At 34.0% G+C, this 19,400-nt stretch overlaps 2 protein-coding genes across 5 annotated transcripts in view; one reads left to right on the top strand and one right to left on the bottom strand.

Annotated features, from left to right (window-relative positions):
* Window positions 1-19,400, bottom strand: part of LOC113068554 (gephyrin-like) — a 1,122,288-nt gene that overhangs the window by 585,229 nt on the left and 517,659 nt on the right. The gene's annotated exons all lie outside the window — the stretch shown is intronic.
* Window positions 7,395-19,400, top strand: part of LOC113068547 (desmoplakin-like) — a 30,596-nt gene continuing 18,590 nt past the window's right edge. The window contains exons 1-11 of one of the 2 annotated variants that reach the window (XM_026241283.1): window positions 7,395-7,739; window positions 10,204-10,294; window positions 11,329-11,459; window positions 12,553-12,724; window positions 14,695-14,820; window positions 16,201-16,278; window positions 16,385-16,552; window positions 18,034-18,138; window positions 18,211-18,306; window positions 18,384-18,509; window positions 18,603-18,758. In XM_026241283.1, coding sequence (XP_026097068.1) covers window positions 7,543-7,739; window positions 10,204-10,294; window positions 11,329-11,459; window positions 12,553-12,724; window positions 14,695-14,820; window positions 16,201-16,278; window positions 16,385-16,552; window positions 18,034-18,138; window positions 18,211-18,306; window positions 18,384-18,509; window positions 18,603-18,758 — 1,446 coding nt within the window. In that variant the 5' untranslated portion in view covers window positions 7,395-7,542. The remainder of the gene's footprint in view (window positions 7,740-10,203; window positions 10,295-11,328; window positions 11,460-12,552; window positions 12,725-14,694; window positions 14,821-16,200; window positions 16,279-16,384; window positions 16,553-18,033; window positions 18,139-18,210; window positions 18,307-18,383; window positions 18,510-18,602; window positions 18,759-19,400) is intronic. The other variant, XM_026241284.1, reaches the window with a different exon arrangement.

Genomic DNA, 19,400 nt, shown 5'->3' on the forward strand with positions numbered 1-19,400 from the left:
TCTAATGCATAATGAAATAAACAGTTATACTCTAATGCATAATTATGCTCAACCTGTTGGACCCGCAATGTCAAATATGATATTTCTGATATTTTTGCTGTAGTGACAAAGCTGCTCATTTTAAAGCTTAATTTAACTAGAATTGGTAAAATAGAAATAAAAATTAAAACAATTAAAATAATGAAATTACATAAATATAATCATTTTAAATATAAAATAATTATTTTATTATATTTTTTATTTAAAGAAAATATGAATATTTTTTATTCACAAATAGCAATTATATTTTATTTTAGATATTTTAGAGCTTGACAAAATATTTTAATGATAAAAAAAATATTAATTATAAAAATATTAACATTTTACTACTTTTTATGACTTTTAAAATAAAAAGTGAATTAATTTTGATTAATTATCTGTATTTAGGAGTAAGTCTGTGCAAAAAGAGTTTTTAAGTCTAGATAAAGTACCTTTAACTTTTCAACAATATGCATAAAAGTATTTTAAACAACATACTTGTTGATAATTATCATGCATGCAAATGTATAACCTCCTTTGATTTTAATAGCCCAAGATTTTAAAAAGTGCACATATGAAACTTGTTCTTTTAAAACGGTTGAAGTGATCTGTTAGAAGCTTAATTCTTTTTAAAACACTTTGCATTTATAAATTTACTCATTGAAAATAAAAATAAAAATTGCTTCCTGAAATTAAACCTTTTTCCTTTAATCCTGATGTTAAATAAATGTAAAAAAGTCCAGTTTGAAGTGAGATCCTTCTAGTGTTTATCCCGAAGTGTTTGCTATTGCTGTTGATTCTGGGTCTACAGGAAAGACGAGTCTTAAAAAGCCCTGCAGTCAGTTTCTGCCATTTAGCTGCTCCAAATGAGCATGAATTGCCTCTGGCACCTGATTAAAGAAGCGGTAGACAGGTATGTCAGAAGTTAAACAGGTTAACACAGGTAAACTCCAGCTTCGGATCTGATCACTACATCTGTTTGTCCTCTGAAATGATTACTGTGCAGTTTGAGTTGTGCATGTATTTGGGTGTGGTGTGTGTTTCTCCTGAACTCTGAGAAACGGTGCGCCACATTAATGTTTTCTTCATGCACATTGCATCAATTAGCAGACAAAAGGCACTTTTGAAATGATTTACTTTCTGCATATTCTTGATCTGATTTTGCATGCTTCAACGGTGCATGCTCTTTGCAATGTCATCATTATTTTAAATACTTCCACTACTTAAAACTTTACATTTTGTATTATTGATTTAAAATAATAATAAATTAATGCTCTTAATTTTTTATTTTTTAATCTAATTTTCATTTAGTTTCATTCTGTTAAATACTTTTTAATTTTAAAGAATGATTTTAAATGATTTGATGTAAATGTTAAACTTTTTGTATTTTAAGCTTCTGTATTTTTAAGCACATTTTTTTTGCATCATTCTTTTAAATTCTTCTAATTTAATGTTTTATTATTTATTTAAAATTATCTATATGTTTAAAATTTTTTGCATTTGTAAGCATTTTTATATTTTTATTATTTTTAAATTTCTGTTAAATACGTCTCATTTAACTTTTTTATTATTTATTTAAAATGATTTATAATTAAACTCGTTTTTGTATTTTAAGTGCATTTTTAATTTATTTTTAATTTTATCTTTTTAATTTTACATTTTTAAAAAATTCATTAAATGAGATAAATGTTTAACTTGTCTGTATCTTTAAGTATTTATTTAATCTTTTACCTTTGAGCCTTCCTGCAAAAAACAGAGTAAAATAAATTAATACATTTGACTCCAATGTTCATTTGCATAATAGTGCATATTGATGCAATCTTGTAATTGAATTGCAATTATTATGTAGATGAATTATTATATAAATTAAGCTTGATGATAATAAAACGTTGTTATTCACATGCAGCATTTAACACAATAATCTTTAATCAAAATCTAATCATTTACTCCAAACCCGTCCCATTACAGAAGTGAATGGTTTTGTGGATGCTGGTGTCTCTGTGGGTGTGAACGGTGTTAGTCCAGACACGCAGACGCAGTATTTCACAGCAGGATGTGTGAATGAGCGCATCTGGCCATGCATACGGTCACAACCGCTCAGAGAGAGAGAGAGAGAGAGAGTGTTTCTGACTGTTAATCAATGCTCTGGGCACATTTCTGAAGGTGTTTACTGCATGTCTCGGCCTGACGCTCATTCCTCCACATGCACACAACGATCTCACCAATCCTCTGACTGTCACCTAACATATAATCAGAAGCAAACACTTTCTCAGGAATTGCACGTCATTATTGCATAAGAATGAAACTAAGGAATCACTAATGAGAAGCAGCTTCTCCTGTAGTGAGCAATGACGTCTCCTGCTTCTCAGATGTTTCTCCTTCTTCAGATTTGATAAGGTCTGCAATCAAATCTCAAGATGAACTCAGTGACCGGAGCTGCTCCACATTCATTTTATTGCTCTGTAATCTTACTATACAACTGCATTTAAAACAAAGATTTTAGGAGAAGAGATTATTAAATAATCTGACTGCACAAATGCACATTTAAAGGAATAGCTCATCCCAAAAATGAACTCGCTTTCAAGTCGTCACCTTTATTTGTAGCACTTTATACAATACTGATAAGAGAATTTAAGAAGACAATAACAAAAAGAGACATTTTTCAGTTGTAAGTGAGTTTGTTTCTTCATCAGATTTGGAGAAGTGTAGCATTGTGTCATTTGCTCACTGCGAGTGAATGGGTGCCGTCAGAATGAGAGTCCAAACAGCTGATAAAAACATCACAATAATCCACAGTCCATCAGTGAACATCTGGAGAAGACAAAAGATGTTTATAACCCATAATAATTTATTATAGACTCTATGTATTTACATACATTTAGTCATTTAGCAGACGCTTTTATCCAAAGCGACTTATGGAAGCAATCAAAAACAACAAAAGGACCATTTTATTTAAGTATTTGAGTTAAAAACATCTTAATGCTGGATTTGTTTCATCTTTTGTCTTCTCCAGATGTTCACTGATGGACTGTGGATAATTGTGATGTTTTTATCAGCTGTTTGGACTCTCATTCTGACGGCACCCATTCACTTGCATTGAGCAAGTGACGCAATGCTTCATTTCTCCAAATCTGATGAAGAAACTTGCTCTCCGCTCTAATCATTTTCCCAGAACGCTAGAAATCAGGTTTTCACACACACACACACACACACACACACACACACACACACACACACACACACACACACACACACACTTGCACATGCAAACAAGTTCAGTCTTTTAGTCCGTGTCGCCTCTAGTGAGGGTGGAGACGATCAGAACTGACACGCTGCCAATTTCACAAAACCTGAGGTGAACACGTCCAGCTCATATTTCACCTCAAAAACTAAAGAAAACAATTATACTTTGCATGAAGAATATTGATTGTTTTTGCATTGTGACACCACGTTCAAGACAATTTGCAACCTAAATATAATTACTGCAACACCATAAATAAATGCATGAAATATTTATACATTATTTGTTGCAATACCTTTAAAAATAAAGCTAATGCTAATTATAGTATTACAGTAATCTATTGAGAATCATCATGAATAAAATATATGATGCAACGTGTTTCTGTGAGTTTATAGCTTTTGGGCATGAGTCTCAGTTTAATATGAACTTACATCTGGAATCATTTTAATCGTTTCATGACTTACAAATTGGCGAGAAGGAGAAGCTTTTTAAATCCCTCGCATTGAGACGATTAATCTGAGTCTCAACAGCATCATCATGACTCAAGACACACGTGTGTATTTGACCTATAGAGCATTAAATGCTTACAAAACTATTAAAACCACTTCATAGAGCAAAGAGGGTGAGTCTTTCCCTTTTAGAAACATTATGTAATTATGTCGTCTTCCATGTCACAAGCAAAGATTAAAAAATGAAGGAAGCTGCTTCTTTTTTTTGAGGCTGTTAAAACTAAAATCATGCAATCATTTCCATTACTTTAAATAAAAGTGATATTAACTGTAATAACATGTGTGTGTGATTTTATGGAATTATTTCTCATTTCACTTAAGTTACATTTACTTAAGTAGCTAAAATTAAATAAACTAAAAGTGATTAAATTAAAATGAATGATATAGACATATTTCAAAAATTTAAATGATATATTTAGCCGAGACTTTTATTCAAAGGGATTAACAATAGAAGAGCATAAGAAAAAAAAAAAAAAAGGACAAATAATAGTTGCAAAAAAAAAAAAAAATTATAAAACAAAAAACAATTACTAAAACTATAACGAAAAACAGAAAAAATTAATAAATTCAAAACCAGGGGTATATCAAATGTATTATTATTATTTTTATTTTATTTTTTTGCTAAAAACATCACTCATAGGCAGTAGACAGTGGAAAATATATGTGCAATCTGTCACAAATAAAATAATCTGTCAATATTAACACATCGACAATAAAAATTATATGTCTAATGAAAAATACTCACTTACTTTTGATATGGAGAGACAGAGCTTTAGCTTTCATCAGTGTGCAGTTCCAGCATCTACCACTGGGGCTTGAATACAGTTTCTCTCAGTCACTTCGGTGCATTTCTCAAATCAGAAATTCTCAAAACTACTTGTACAACCTCCACATCATCTAGTCATTTATACACATCACAAAACCAGTTTCTCATTCTTTTGAACAAGTTGCGATAGCTTTTATACATTCAAGCAATTGATTACGCACATTTATCTGCGGTTTCCTACATTATCATTCATTTGCTAATGTCATGTCGCTTAAATTGTATTATACAGTCTTACCCCTCAAAACATCTAGGCATTAGTGCATCTTAAAAGTCATTAAATGCAAAATGGTTCATCTAGTTGTCATAAACTGCCAAGCACACTTTTTTATTTTTATTTTTACGCATTATCATTAGAATTTTTGTCAATTTGGCATGATTTGTGCAAGTGAATCTTGACTAATGAAGAGAATGGCACTGCATGTTCATTGACACAGATACTTATTTTTGAGAGATGAATAAGGATTTTGAGCAAGAAACTGGCTTTTGCAGGTAATCCATTGTGTTTTGCTATTTGTACGAGTTGTTTTGAGAAATGCACTTACTGTTTTGCAAATCTCAAGGATGATTCGAGAAATGTACCAAAGCGACTGAGAAAAACTGTAACAAGCATGTGTTCACATCTCATAAATCTGTCTGGATTGGTGTAGACATGCAGAGTTAGACCGCAGTGACTGATTAAATATGCAAATAAACCCAATGGAAGCTGGTTTTGTGCAGAGACACGCCCCACGACGGTTCACTCCAAACAAACCATGAACAACACAGACCAGACAAAGCATCTTCATACTTCCCCAAAAGCTCTTTTCTCAGATCCAAAAAAAGAATAATAATAATTAGTGTTGTTTGATAAAGGAGGCATGCAGACAGGAAGTGACATGCCTGGAAACCCAAGAGAAGTTTCTGTGCAAACTCCCATGGTGTTGTGCAAATGTAGCACGCATAAATGTGTGACTGAGGGAAACCCATGCAGTTGTGCTTTTTTAAACAGGAAGTGAGTCAGAAACACCCTTCTGATGATTAGACTGTTTGTGTTTTGTTCCCAAAAGCCTCAAGTGATCATGTTACGTTTCACCTGATCTCTCTCTCTCTGCATCTCCATTGTCTGCCATTCCCAAGATTCGAGCTGCATTATTAGGTTAATAAAAGCAATGCATCGTCAAATTGGGTGTTTCTTCAACTTCAGGCACTTTCAGTCATGTGCACTAATATAAAATCATACTTTAAGCACAGTAGATTATTGATTTATTTAACTATAGATGTATTAACTAACCATAGCCAGTGAAATTACATACGAATAATGGTCAGTTTGGAAACCGTCAGCTTTCATGGCTTGCTTAAATATTAGTATTGCACTAATTTGAATTTAATTATAGATCAAACTCTAAAAAAAAAAAAAAAAAAAAATTTCCACTTAGATTTCTTAATTAATCAGACCCTTGCATGATTATCAGTAACAAGTGTGTTGTTTAAACTAGTTTTATACACATTAAAAAGTTAAAAGCAGTTGCTATTAATTGGAAATTATCAGTAATTAATGATTAGTTTATAAGACAGCAGTTTCAGATGGAAATATATATAATATATAATATTATATACTGGAACCTAAAACACTAGTGTTTTTAGCATTCACAAGATTTATGAAATGCATTGGACTTTAATTGGAACGACTTGCTTAAATATTCAATATTAAATATTCTGCTATTTATGGAAGGTTTGCATTGCACTTTTTTAATATATATACTGTATAAATTATAATATATAATTCTTTATTATAAATTAAACTCTAAAAAAGCAAACAAACATTCAGCATATTCATCTAAGGTCACAAATCTGCATGCATGATAAAATAACCTATAATATAACCTGATCAGTTTTAGTACTATACCAAAAACTGATTTTAGTATCTTGCTTAAATATTCAAAGTTGCCAAAGATTGCATTGCACTTTTTGTTGTTGCCCATTTTAAGTTTAATTACAGATTTAACTTTTACAAAAGCATTAAATTATTACTTTTTTATTTTTCTATTATTGTAGCTCACTTAAAAGGATTTGCAAAATCATTTCTAAAACATTGTTTATGTGGCTGATGAATTCATCCGAGGTCATAAATCTGCATGCATGATAATGAGTTAATGTTTTTTTAAAACATTTTTCTATTGAAATGTTTTAAATAATTGAAATATACAGCGTTATTAAATTCATCAGGCTCTCTTAAATATATAGTGAAAAGTTTGCATTGCACTTTTTTCACATTTACATTGCACTTAATTTGCATTGCACATTTTAAATGAATTACAGATAAAACTCTTAAGTTTAAAGTAGCACTTTTTTTATTGCAGTTCACTTAAAAGGACCTGTAAATGCGTTTATGAGTTATGAATTCATAATGAGGTCATAAATCATCATGCATGATAATTAGCAACAATGCTGTCTAAAATATCTGTATGCATATTGTTCAAATCAGTTGATTTTAAAATAATTAAAATATAGTTTTCCAACAGTGTTTTCAGTATTCAAGAGTTTTATTAAATGCATCAGACTTGGAGTGAAAAGTTGCATTGCACTTTCTTCACATTTTGAATGAATTACAGATCAGACTCTAAATGTAAAGTTTTTTGAGCACGTTAAAAGGATCTGCAAGTGCGTTTATGGGTTACGCATGAAAAATCCTCATGCATGATAATTAGCAACAATGCTGTCTGAAAAATAGTTTAGTGCATGTCACAGTGCTGAATGCGGTGGTGATGTTCTCCATCAGGAACGCCTCCAGCATGAGAAGGCGGGTGTGTCCAGATGGCGCTCAGTGGGTGTGACCTCGGATCCTAAACTGCGGCTCGTCGGAGCGGAGCGTTGCTCAGTCGCGCGAGCGTCGCGGAGGATCTGGATCGATCTGAGCTCAGGCTCGCGTTTGAACTCCGCCATCTTTAGCGGTGACCTCGGGAGCAGTCATGAGCTTGTACAACTCGCAGCGCGGCATCAGCGCGACGGTACGCCGCACCGGATCTCGCAGCGAGCTGAGCGCGGGCCCGGCGTCTCCGTACGCGCGCAACGAGATGGTGATGGTGCAGCGGGGGAATAATGGTTTCACCCAGGAATATGTGGAGGGATTCAGCCACAGTTTCTCCAAAGGGAGCAGCGGCCAAGTGTGAGTAAACACCTGTTACTCGCGACTTTTACTTTCTTTCTCTCTTTTTTGTAACACTTTTATTATAGCGTTCATGTAACCTACGCAATAATTACAGTTTGCGTTAACATGCATTTAATGCATTGACACTAATGTAACACTAATGGTTTACAGCAAGTTATATAAAAAGTTAAAAGCTTAAAAATACAAAACAAACATAATGCAAAATGATACATAGTTTTAAATTATTTTAAGAAATTAGTTTAATAATTAATAAAACACTAGCATGTACATGGTGCTTTAGAGTATTTTTATCATTTGTTTCTGCATATTAAATAAAGAAAAAAATAATACAAAATGCTATATATAATTAAAAATATTAATTTGATAGTTTAAAAATCAATAAGATCTATTATGGCAATATAACATGGAAACAAAATATAAAAAATATTCAAAATATCAGCTAATTTTATACACGCAGAGAAATTAAAAGCTTATTAACACAAAATAATTAAAAAATATATTAATTTAACAATTTAAAAAAATTAAATGCACTTTACACAAATATAACATCTATTATCTATAAACAGAAAATTTAAAAGGGTAAAAATACAAAATGCATAACTTGAAGTAATTGCATACTTTAAAATAATAAAAAAATATATTAATTTAGTTCTTCGAATTTCAAAACATTAGTTAAAAACGTGTTTAAAAAAAGGTGTTTAAAAAAGTTTATGTGACAAAATTCATGCACTAATATGCAAATGTAACGTACACTACTGATTTGTTAAAAGCAAGTAATAAAAAAAATAAAATTATTTAAAACAAATAAGCTAAAAGGAGAATTTAACAGATGATACAAAACATAAATGAATACATGAAGTGCTTCGTGCAATGGAGGTGAAACTGTATGACAATACAGAAGAGCTTCAAGGGTTAATAATGGGCTCATCATAGACTCTCATGTCTCTCTCTGGAGGATATAAAGCTGGATGTCTTCTGGTCAGGATGAGGTGGAGTTGTGTAGATGTAGTGTGTTTGGTAACACAATCCCTGCTGAAACTGTGGAGCTCCTTTGTTTTAGTTTCTGTATAAGTTTCCATTGCACTTTACATCTGTAGATCTGTATACTCCGTTATTACAGGATCTGTCGTCTCCAAGCGCTCCGCACAACTCCATGAGTCATTTGGCAGACATTGGTCATAAACATGAATAACGACTCTGTTGTGCTTTCATATGCATATCCTCCATTCAAATCAGACACATTTGCTCCTCTCGGGGAGTTCAGACTGGCTCTGCTTATTTGTTTTCTTGTTTATATGTAGAACTTTTCACTCGTTTTAAACTTTTTTCACTTGTTTTAAAACAACTCCAAATGCCTGGTCGAAAAAGAAAAAGAAGTGTCAAAATATTATTGTAAAATAATGCACCACATAAAATGCATATAAATGCATTTTATCTAAATAAATAAAAATATGCATATAAAAATATAAGACATAAAAAAATAATAGTAATAGTTTTTAATAAATATATAAAAATAATTAAAAATGAAAATAAATAGCAATTAAAATAACTCATAAAATAACATTTTATATAAATAATTATTAAAAACAAAACAAATTAATATTAATATTTTTTATTTTCATATGTAGGGAAGAGACTTCTTTCAAAAACATGAAAGAAATATTTATTCCAATCTTTTGACTTGTAGTAAAAGTGATCTGTATATAAATACAGTGTATATATATATTTAAGCTTTTTACTCTTTTGTCTTGAATTTTTTGCATTTCATATTAATGCATAAAAGTATGCATGTTATGTGTTTATATTTTAAAGACTTACATTTTTCAACATTAGCTGATGTTTGATTGATTTACTGTCTTTATACAGTTTATTAATTAGATAAGTAATCAATAACCAATGATACGTTTGTAAACCATCAGTTTCAGCTGGAAATATAGAACATATAATATAATATAATATAATATAATATAATATAATATAATATAATATAATATAATATAATATAATATAATATAAATAATAATATAATATAATATAATATAATATAAATAATAATATAATATAATATAATATGATATAATATAATATAAATAATAATATAATATAATATAATATAATATAATATAATATAATATGACAACTATTAGTCAGGAACCAGAAACAGTGGTTCTGAGAAGATTTAGTGCATGTTTTTGGTGCGGGAGATCTCCTGCTGGTTGGGCGTCTCTGTGTCGGGTTCGACTGAGAGATTTCGAGGGCGGTGGAGGAATGCAGCGTCATAAATCAGCGAGGAACAAGCTGGTCATAACACAATGAATCAGTCAATGTTTAGATGAGCTTCTGATTACAGTTATGACACATAAGAGAGAGTCTATTTCTGCCTGTAATGCTTGTAGATACTGATCATGTGAATAAGACGAGAAGGAGGCAGGGTTGATATCATCTGTTTGTTTCCCATCAGCTCCAGCATGATGCCTGTGCAGCAGCAGATCTCGTTTCTACAGACCCAGTGTCAGGATTACCTGGACAAGACAGCCCTGATCCTGAACACTGTGAGTATGAGGAGCACACACAACTGATCCAGACTCGTGACAGGAGTGCACAGGTTCACACACACGCGCACACACACACACACGCATACACACACACACACACACACACACACACGAACACACACACACACACACACGCACGCACGCACACACACACACACGCATACATGCTCACACACACACGCACACGCACACACACACACACGCATACATGCTCACACACACAAACACACACACACACACACACACTCACATACACACGCACACACACACACACACACACACACAAACACACGCACACACACACACACGCACGCACGCACACACGCATACATGCTCACACACACACACGCACACACACACACACACGCATACATGCTCACACACACACACACACACACACACACAGACATGCATGCACGCACACACACACACACACACTCACATACGCACTCACATACACACACACTCTCACACACTCTCACACACACGCACACACACACACACACACACACACACACACACACACATGCACTCTCAAGTAAAAGTAAAAAATACTAAGTTGTGTGTCACGGTTGTATCTGAAAAGAGCAGCATGAACGTTTCTCCAAATATCTTCGTTTGTGTTACTCATAAAGACACAGGTTTGGACACGAAAGAGAATCAACAAACACTGTGCGATGCATCTTGCACTCAACAGCTGAATCTTTCTGAATCTAGCTGTTTAGTTTGTTGCAGTCATCCACGTGTTTTCTCCTCTCGATGCAGTTCCTGTTGGTTTCATCAGTGTAGTGTTGTGTAGTGGTGTGTGTGTGTTATTTCAGTCAGGTTTCACGCAACAGATCTGTTCCTGAAGTAGCGCTGATTTCTGATGTACAAACACGTCGTTCAGACGGCCGAGCACGCTTAACTAAACTAAACTACATTCAGCTGAGTGTTTGCATTCGTTGATCCTGGGCTTCACGGATGGTGGTTTTCTATTGTTCCTGGTGCGTGTGTGTGTGTGTGTGTGTGTGTGTGTGTGTGTGCTGCAGGGTGGAGATGCCAACGCTTTCATGGAAGCTCAAAGCTTTCTGGCGTCTGCTGCTGATATCACCGAGCAGCTCCGAGGCTTTGCTCTGGACCTGAACCAGCAGAGACTGCCGTCTGAGAGCGTCGTGCAGAGGTGACACAACACACACAACACTAATCTGAGAAATCATTAAGGGGTTTTTTTTTATGTTTATTGAAAAAGTCTCTTCTGCCAACCAAGGCTGCATTTATTTGATTTAAAAATCATTTGAAAAAATTGTAAAATATTATTACCGTTAAAAACAGCTGTTGTCTATTGTAATGTACAGTAAATGTAATTTAAAAGCTGTATTTTCAGCATCATTCCTCCATTCCTCAGTGTCACATGATCTTCAGAAATCATGAATAATATGATGATTTACTGCTCAAGAAACATTTCTGACTGTGAAAAAAAAAATTTTTTTATGGAAACTGAGACATCATGATTTTTTTTTTTTTAATTTAAATAAATGTATACTTTTATTGATGAAGGATGCATTAAACTGGCCAAAAGTGACGGGATTTCAAAATATTTCTATTTCAAATAAACGCTGTTCTTTTGAACTTTCTGTTCATCTGTGAATCCTTAAATAATAAAAAGCATCACAGTTTCCACAAAAATATTGTGCGGCACAACTGTGTTCAACACTGATAATAATCAGAAATGTTTCTCGAGCAGTAAATCATCATATTTTCATGATTTCTGAAGATCATGTGACACTGAAGACTGGAGTAAATGCAGATTTGTTCACAGAAATAAATTACATTTTAACGAATATTCACACAGAAAACTGCTGTTTTACCTTCTAATAATGTTTCATAATTTAACCCTATTTTTGAACAAATAAATGCAGCCTCGGTGAGCAGAAGAGACTTCTTTCAGAAACATTAGAAAACAGTAGATTATATGCAACTCATAATTCAGTACCATTTTTTTCGGACTATGTATAAGTCAAAAATATATCATGATGAGGAAAAAAATCATATATAAATCGCACTGGACTATAAGTCGCATTTATTTAGACCCAGAGAAAACATTACCGTCTCCAGCCGCCAGAGGGCGCTCTGTGTCTTCAGTGTAGACTACAGGAGAACTGAGCAGCATAGCGCGCCCTCTGGCGGCTGGAGACGGTAATGTTTTCTTTTGGTTCATGTCAAATGAATTTTGATAAATAAGTGGCACCTGACTGTATGTCTTTCTCTCTCAGTGTGAATATATTCTCCGAGCAGCTCAGAGAGTTCAGCATGGTTCTGAACGGCGCTCCACTGCAGCAGCAGGTGCAGCAGAAGTGGAGCAGCAGGACGATGCGGCGCAGCGCGAGCCGTGAAGAACCCAACCGTTTCTTCACCGAGGCCATGTCCTGGATCCAACAGCAGAGAGTAAGCAGCCTTCACACCACAGTCCTCTCTTTTCATGTCCTGTGGTCCCTTACACTCGGTTTCATCCATGCAAGTTTCCCAACACAAACCGCACTGCTGGTTTCTGCAGACCATTTCAATGATGCACCATTGAAAACACTGCAATGACTTTAATGTGCTTTTTATGGGTTAGTTGAAATCAACATCAGGTATGTTGAAATGCATATAATTTTTAACCATATCTGCTGGCTGTATCATCAATATCATCGGTCTTTAATAAAAGCCAAAATGTAAAAAAAAAAAAAAAAAAAAAAAAAAATTTTTTTTATATATATATATATAATTTATTTTTTTTATAAAGAAATATATAAAATTTTAATATAAATTATTGGGCAGGAAGATTTTCTAATGTTTTTTGAAGAAGTCTTTTCTGCTCATTAATGCTGCTTTAATTTGATTTAATACAGTAAAAATTTTGAAATATTATTACAATTTAAATTGCAGTTTTTTTATGCGAGTATATAATAAAATGTAATTTATTTCTGTGAACAAATCTGCCTTTACTCCATTCTTCAGTGTCACATGATCTTCAGAAATCATTGTAATATGATGATTTACTGCTCGAGAAACATTTCTGATTATTATCAATCTTGGGAACAGTTGTGCTGCACAATATATTTTTGTGGAAACTGTGATGCTTTTTATTTTTTATGATTCACAGGATTCAAAAGAACAGCATTTTTTTTTTAAATAGGAAACTTTGTAACATTATAGCAGATGTTGAATGTTAAGTTATGCGAAAGCAGGGTTTTCAGCCAATGGGATTTCACCGTGGGCGGAGCTACTCGGCTTGATGTGCCAGAAATAGACATCAGATTAAAAGCAGACAGTTAAGTGCTGCTCTGTTCAGTCAGGCCTAGATAAAGACTCCGGGCGAGTGTTCGTCAGGACAGAGAGAGCGAGAGAAAACAAAAGACAAACTCTGAACTCGGCGTCCTGCCAAAGAACACAGTCCTACTGAGAAACCCGAATCAGAGCCGTCATGCTTCCCTGTCCGAGGCCCTCCCACGAGTCCCAAACCCCCAGAATTCCTCCGGCTCCCGCAGGGGTCAGTAACACTCAATCCTGTCAGGAGGTCACAACTAATGAACCACAGACGCTTGCTGAAGACCACAGCGTCTGAACGAGAGCGTGTGTGTGCTCCCAGCTAACAGGGAATATTCCCACAATGCTTCCTGCATAATGTTTAAACATCATTCATTTGCTGAGAACGTTGAAAAGTAACATTTTTGTAACGTTGCCAAAATGATCAAATGTATCTCCAGAATTTTTTTTTTTAAACATTTAAAAACTTTCAGGAGTAGTGTTTTCAAAGCTTAAAATATTACATGCAGTACTCTTTAAACATCATTCGTGGAATGTTTTAGATCGTTTTTTTTTTTTTGTTTTTAAATGTTGCCACTTGTTTCGAAACATTCCGAGAACATTCAAAAGTAACGTTCCCATAATGTTTGCATGACCAAAAAAAAAAAATAATGTTTGTAATGTAACATATAAATAACGTTCCCATAGCGTTTGCAATGTTCAATTAATGTTTCATAATCTAAAATGTTTAGAAAACATAATTAAATGTTCTCAAAATACACGGTTTCCTGTTTTAGTTGGACGTTTGTTTAAGATTTTTAAAACTCTGATCAAAAAAGGGAACACATCATTAATGTAACGGATTACTTTCCATTAAAAAGTAATGAAGTAATGCAATACGTCACTTTTTTATGGACTAATGCAATATTGTAATGCATGAGTAACTTCCTCCAGCACTGTTATGAATCCACTAAAGCAGAACACTTCCAGCGCAGCAGCTTTGTTCTTTAGAATAATTTCAATGCAATAAAACAAGCCGAGTTACATGTTGCTTCTAGTGCAAGGTCATGTTTGAATCTGTGTGTGTGTGTGTGTGTGTGTGTGTGTGTGTGTGTGTGTGTGTGCAGAGGCTGATAGAGACGTCGCAGTGGGGAGATGATTTGACGGCTGTCGAGCAGCAGATAACCAATCACAGCATGTTTCACAGCTCTCTCCAGAGAAGTACAGAGGTGGAACGAGCGCGAACAGAGCTGGTGAGTTACACACACACACACACACACACAAATGTGGTTTTATTAACAAAGTTCGGGAGAAGCACGATCAGATAATCATCCAATTTGGCACAGGTGCATCTCGTTTAGCTAATCATCTTATAGCACGCAAGCGTATATATATCCAGTCTTCCTACCTCCTGTCCCACGACAGTTTTTCGGCAACCCTCCTCCACCCCAACTCCTCACTTCTAATCTATTTATCCCAAATTAGGGATAGGGGGAGTTATTTGGGTTCGGGCTATGCTCCGGGCCCGGACCCCTCCCCCAGGACAGCACGCCAAAATATGCCTACTATTTGCCTTCAGATTAGATGTAAGGGTGAACTCGTGAAACATACACAGTCGCACACATACACATACACACACGCGCACACACACACACACATACACACACGCACACACATACACGCACACACACACACACGCACACACACACGCACACACACACACACATGCACACACATACACGCACACACATACGAACACATACACACACGCACACATATACACACACGCACACACACACACACACGCACACACATACACACACGCACACATATACACACACGCACACACACACACACACGCACACACATACACACACGCACACACACACACACGCACACACATACACGCACACACATACAAACACATACACACACGCACACACACACACGCACACACATACACACACACGCACACACACACACGCACACATATACACACACGCACACACACACGCACACACACGCACACACACACAAACATACACAGTCGCACACATACACAGACGCACACACATACGCACACACACACACACACACAAACATACACAGTCGCACACACACACACACACACAAACGCACACATGCACACACACACGTTGTTTTTTAACAACAATATATAACTAATAGAAAATATAGCCTGCTTTTATTTGCATATTGACATTGAGAGTATATATGAGTATGAGTTTTTTTTTTTTCTAAATTATTATTTAGTATTCATTTATATTATTATACATTTTTTTGTCTCATTTATTTAATGCATTGAAATCATTTTACAAATTGTATTAATTTGTATTTGTAAAGAGAAAAGAATAAAATGTGTGTGCCAACTTGCAAAAATGCTCTAGATGTTATGTAATGTTTTTTATTTAATGTCTATTAAAATAATTGTATTGCATTCATTTAATTTTTTGGTGTGATTTCATTTTTTGTATATACATACACATAGATAGATATAGATGCAAAGTAAATAGATAATCCTGTATGTTATAGACAATATGCAATAGAATATATCTAGTGTATGTAATGCATCAAAGCAGTATTTGTTGTATGTATTCACCGTTTCTTTGCTCTAGATGCGAGGAAAAGACCAAAGCGCTGAAGGAAACAAATCCTGTCTCCTCAAACTGGATCAGGAATGGGAAAATCTACAGGTGAGACGTGTTTCAATCAAACCCAGAGATAACCGTTACTCTCTTTGAGCACACATGTAGATCTAGAGAAGCTCTTGTTTTAGTTTCTCATGTGTGTGATCCTCAGAAAGCCTCGTACCAGCGGAGCGTCCAGCTGCAGGACCTGCGTAACATCATCGAGGAGATCTCCGGACAGATCATGTGGGTGAACGACCGAGAGGAAGAGGAGCTGGTGTTCGACTGGGGCGACAAAAACATCGACGTCTACATCCCTCAGAAACAGGAGAGCTTCTCAGTAAGACTCGCTCATCAGTGTTTTAGTGCAAAACAACAACCCTGTTTAGAGGTTAAATCAGCTTTTATCAGACCTCAAATACAGAAATGCATTTGCATTTAAGATGCATATTAGCAAACACTAGCAGTGATTGCAATAAAAAACATTAGTGTTTTAAAGAATCTGAAGAGTGAATAAACACGTTTAATTTTACTCATGCATATGCATCCTATAAGACATATATATATTTTTTACAAAAATACAAGTTCAAAATATTGTATTTAATTTGCACTCATTTCTCAACTAAAATGTATTTTTTATTAATGTTTCATTTTTTTTTTTTGCATGAAAAAAAAATGCAATTAAGTTCATGCGGGTTTGTTTGTGTGTAAACAAGGACATGATCATAGATTGTATAAGAACTGTTTCGTGTTGATTTGCGCCCTCTGGTGGACAGATGATGTAATCACCTGGTGTCACTAAAATCATGTCTTTTGAATAGAATTTAGGCTTTGGAGATATTTGATGATTTTTCCCCAGGTGATAAATTCAGCGTTGTGGGATCAAGTCATGGTTTGAATATTATTTATAGGTTGCAAAAACGTTTTCTACTAACTTTATTTTTGACCTAAGATATCATTATTTAAATGTTTACTTTTAGTATTCTATAAATATTTAAATGTCCAGTTGTTATTGTGATTAAAATGTTATTTAAAAGTTACAAAAATGTTTTTTAGGACATAAATGTTTACCCAAAATATATTTATTTTTAATATTATATAAACAATTAAGATGCCGGTTTATTACATTTTATTTGCTTTTTCACCCAAAACAATATATTCAATATATTTGTTTTTATTGTAATTATAATGCTATTTAAAAGTAAAAAAAAAAAAAAAACATTCCACTAACTTTATTTTTGACCAAAAATGTTACTTCATTTAAATGTTTATTTGTAATATTCTATAAACATCTAAAATGCCCAATTTTCTGGTTGTGGTTATAACTTTACAGAAATGTTTCTAACAACATTCTTTTAGCTTTTTCACCAAAATATCCATTTATTTTTAATATTCTAAGAATTTAAAAATGCTTCTTACAACATTCTACTAACTTTATTATTATTTTTAAATGTAACATTATTTAAATGTTTATTTTTTAATATTCTATAAATATTTAATAGAATATTGCTTTGGTTGTGATTTTATAATTATATTTAAAAGTTTAAAAAATGTTTCTTAAAATTCCAACATTTTTTATTTTTTTTACGAAATTTTATTTATTTAATTTTTAATTATTTTTTTATTCTAAGAATGTTAAAATGTCCAGTTTTCCTGTCACGAAAGGAATGTTATTTAAAGGTTACAAAAAAACATTTCTCAGAACATTCATAAAGTAAAAACAATAGCATCGGAGAATGTTGTCCTAAGAACATTTTCTCATCGTTCTGAGAATGTATATCGAATATTAAAAAGGCTATAAGACGGTTCCCTGTGTTTCAGAAACTCATGAGTGAACTGGAGCAGAAGGAGATTCAGCTGAACGTCCTGAAAGCGAAGGTGGACAGCCTGCTGAAAAACAAACACCCGGCGTCTGATAAGATCCAGGTGAGTGCGTCTGGTCTGGAGCGCTCGTGTCTCGCGTCTGGTGTTTCTCACGCAGTCTGATGGGGTTTTCAGGCTTACATGGAGACGCTGCAGACGCAGTGGAGCTGGCTGCTGCAGATCACCAAATGCATCAACGTCCATCTGAAGGAAAACGCACGATACAGCCAGGTGAGACTGACAGGTGAAGCTCATCTGATGACATCTGGAATGAGTTTGCATGCTTCCTTACGCTCTGTTTCCCTTAGTTCTTCAAAGAGGCGGTCGAAATGAACGGCAAACTGAAGAAAGAGCACGAGAACATCCGCAAGAGCTTCTCCTGCGATAAATCCACAGCTCTAAACGGCTTACTGGATCTGCTGCAGGGCCTGGAGGTGACGCTTCATTCAGGTTTCAACACGTGTGAATGCTGCTGGAGCGCGGCTGGTTCATCAGTGTGTGTGTGTGTGTGTGTGTGTGTGTGACAGAGGGAGCGCGAGCGGCTGACGGAGCAGAGGGAGATGGTCCAGCAGCTGGTGCTCAAATCCAAGAGCATCGTCAGACTGAAACCCAGAAACCCAGAAGAGAAGATCACGGGTCAAAATATCCTCGTGCAGGCGCTGTGTGACTTCAGACAGGACGAGGTGACACTTACATGCATATACATTATTCTTTTTTATTATTATATAATTTTAGATTTTTGTAATATATATTTATATATATAGTATTTTTGTGGATACTGTGATGCAATGCAATTCTACAGTTTGTGAAAGTTAAATCAAAAATATATATATTTTTAAATAAAAGTAACAGTACTTAATAATATTAAATAATAGTATTTGTAGTTTTTAAGATTAATTGATATAAATTGATATAAATTGATATAAATGTATAAATGTATGTATATATATATATAAATATAATTATAATACATATATATGTATTTATTTATAATTAAGTACAATTATTATTTTTATTCTGGAAGGATGCATTAAATTGATCAAAAATTACAATAATTTATAATGTTACAAAATATTTATTTTTCAAATAAACGCTGTTGTCATCTGTGAATCATCTGAAAAATAAAATGTAGAATATTTTCCTGATTTCTGAAGATCATGTGACACTGAAGACTGCAGTAATGATGCTGAAAATACAGATTTGATCACAGAAATAAATAACATTTTATATAGATATTCACAAAGAAAACACTTATTTTAAACAGTAAAATATTTTACAATTTTTACTTTATTTCTGAACAAATAAATGGATCCTTGAAGAGCAAA

The sequence above is a fragment of the Carassius auratus genome, linkage group LG45M (assembly GCF_003368295.1).
Source record: "Carassius auratus strain Wakin linkage group LG45M, ASM336829v1, whole genome shotgun sequence".
Lineage (NCBI taxonomy): Eukaryota > Metazoa > Chordata > Actinopteri > Cypriniformes > Cyprinidae > Carassius > Carassius auratus.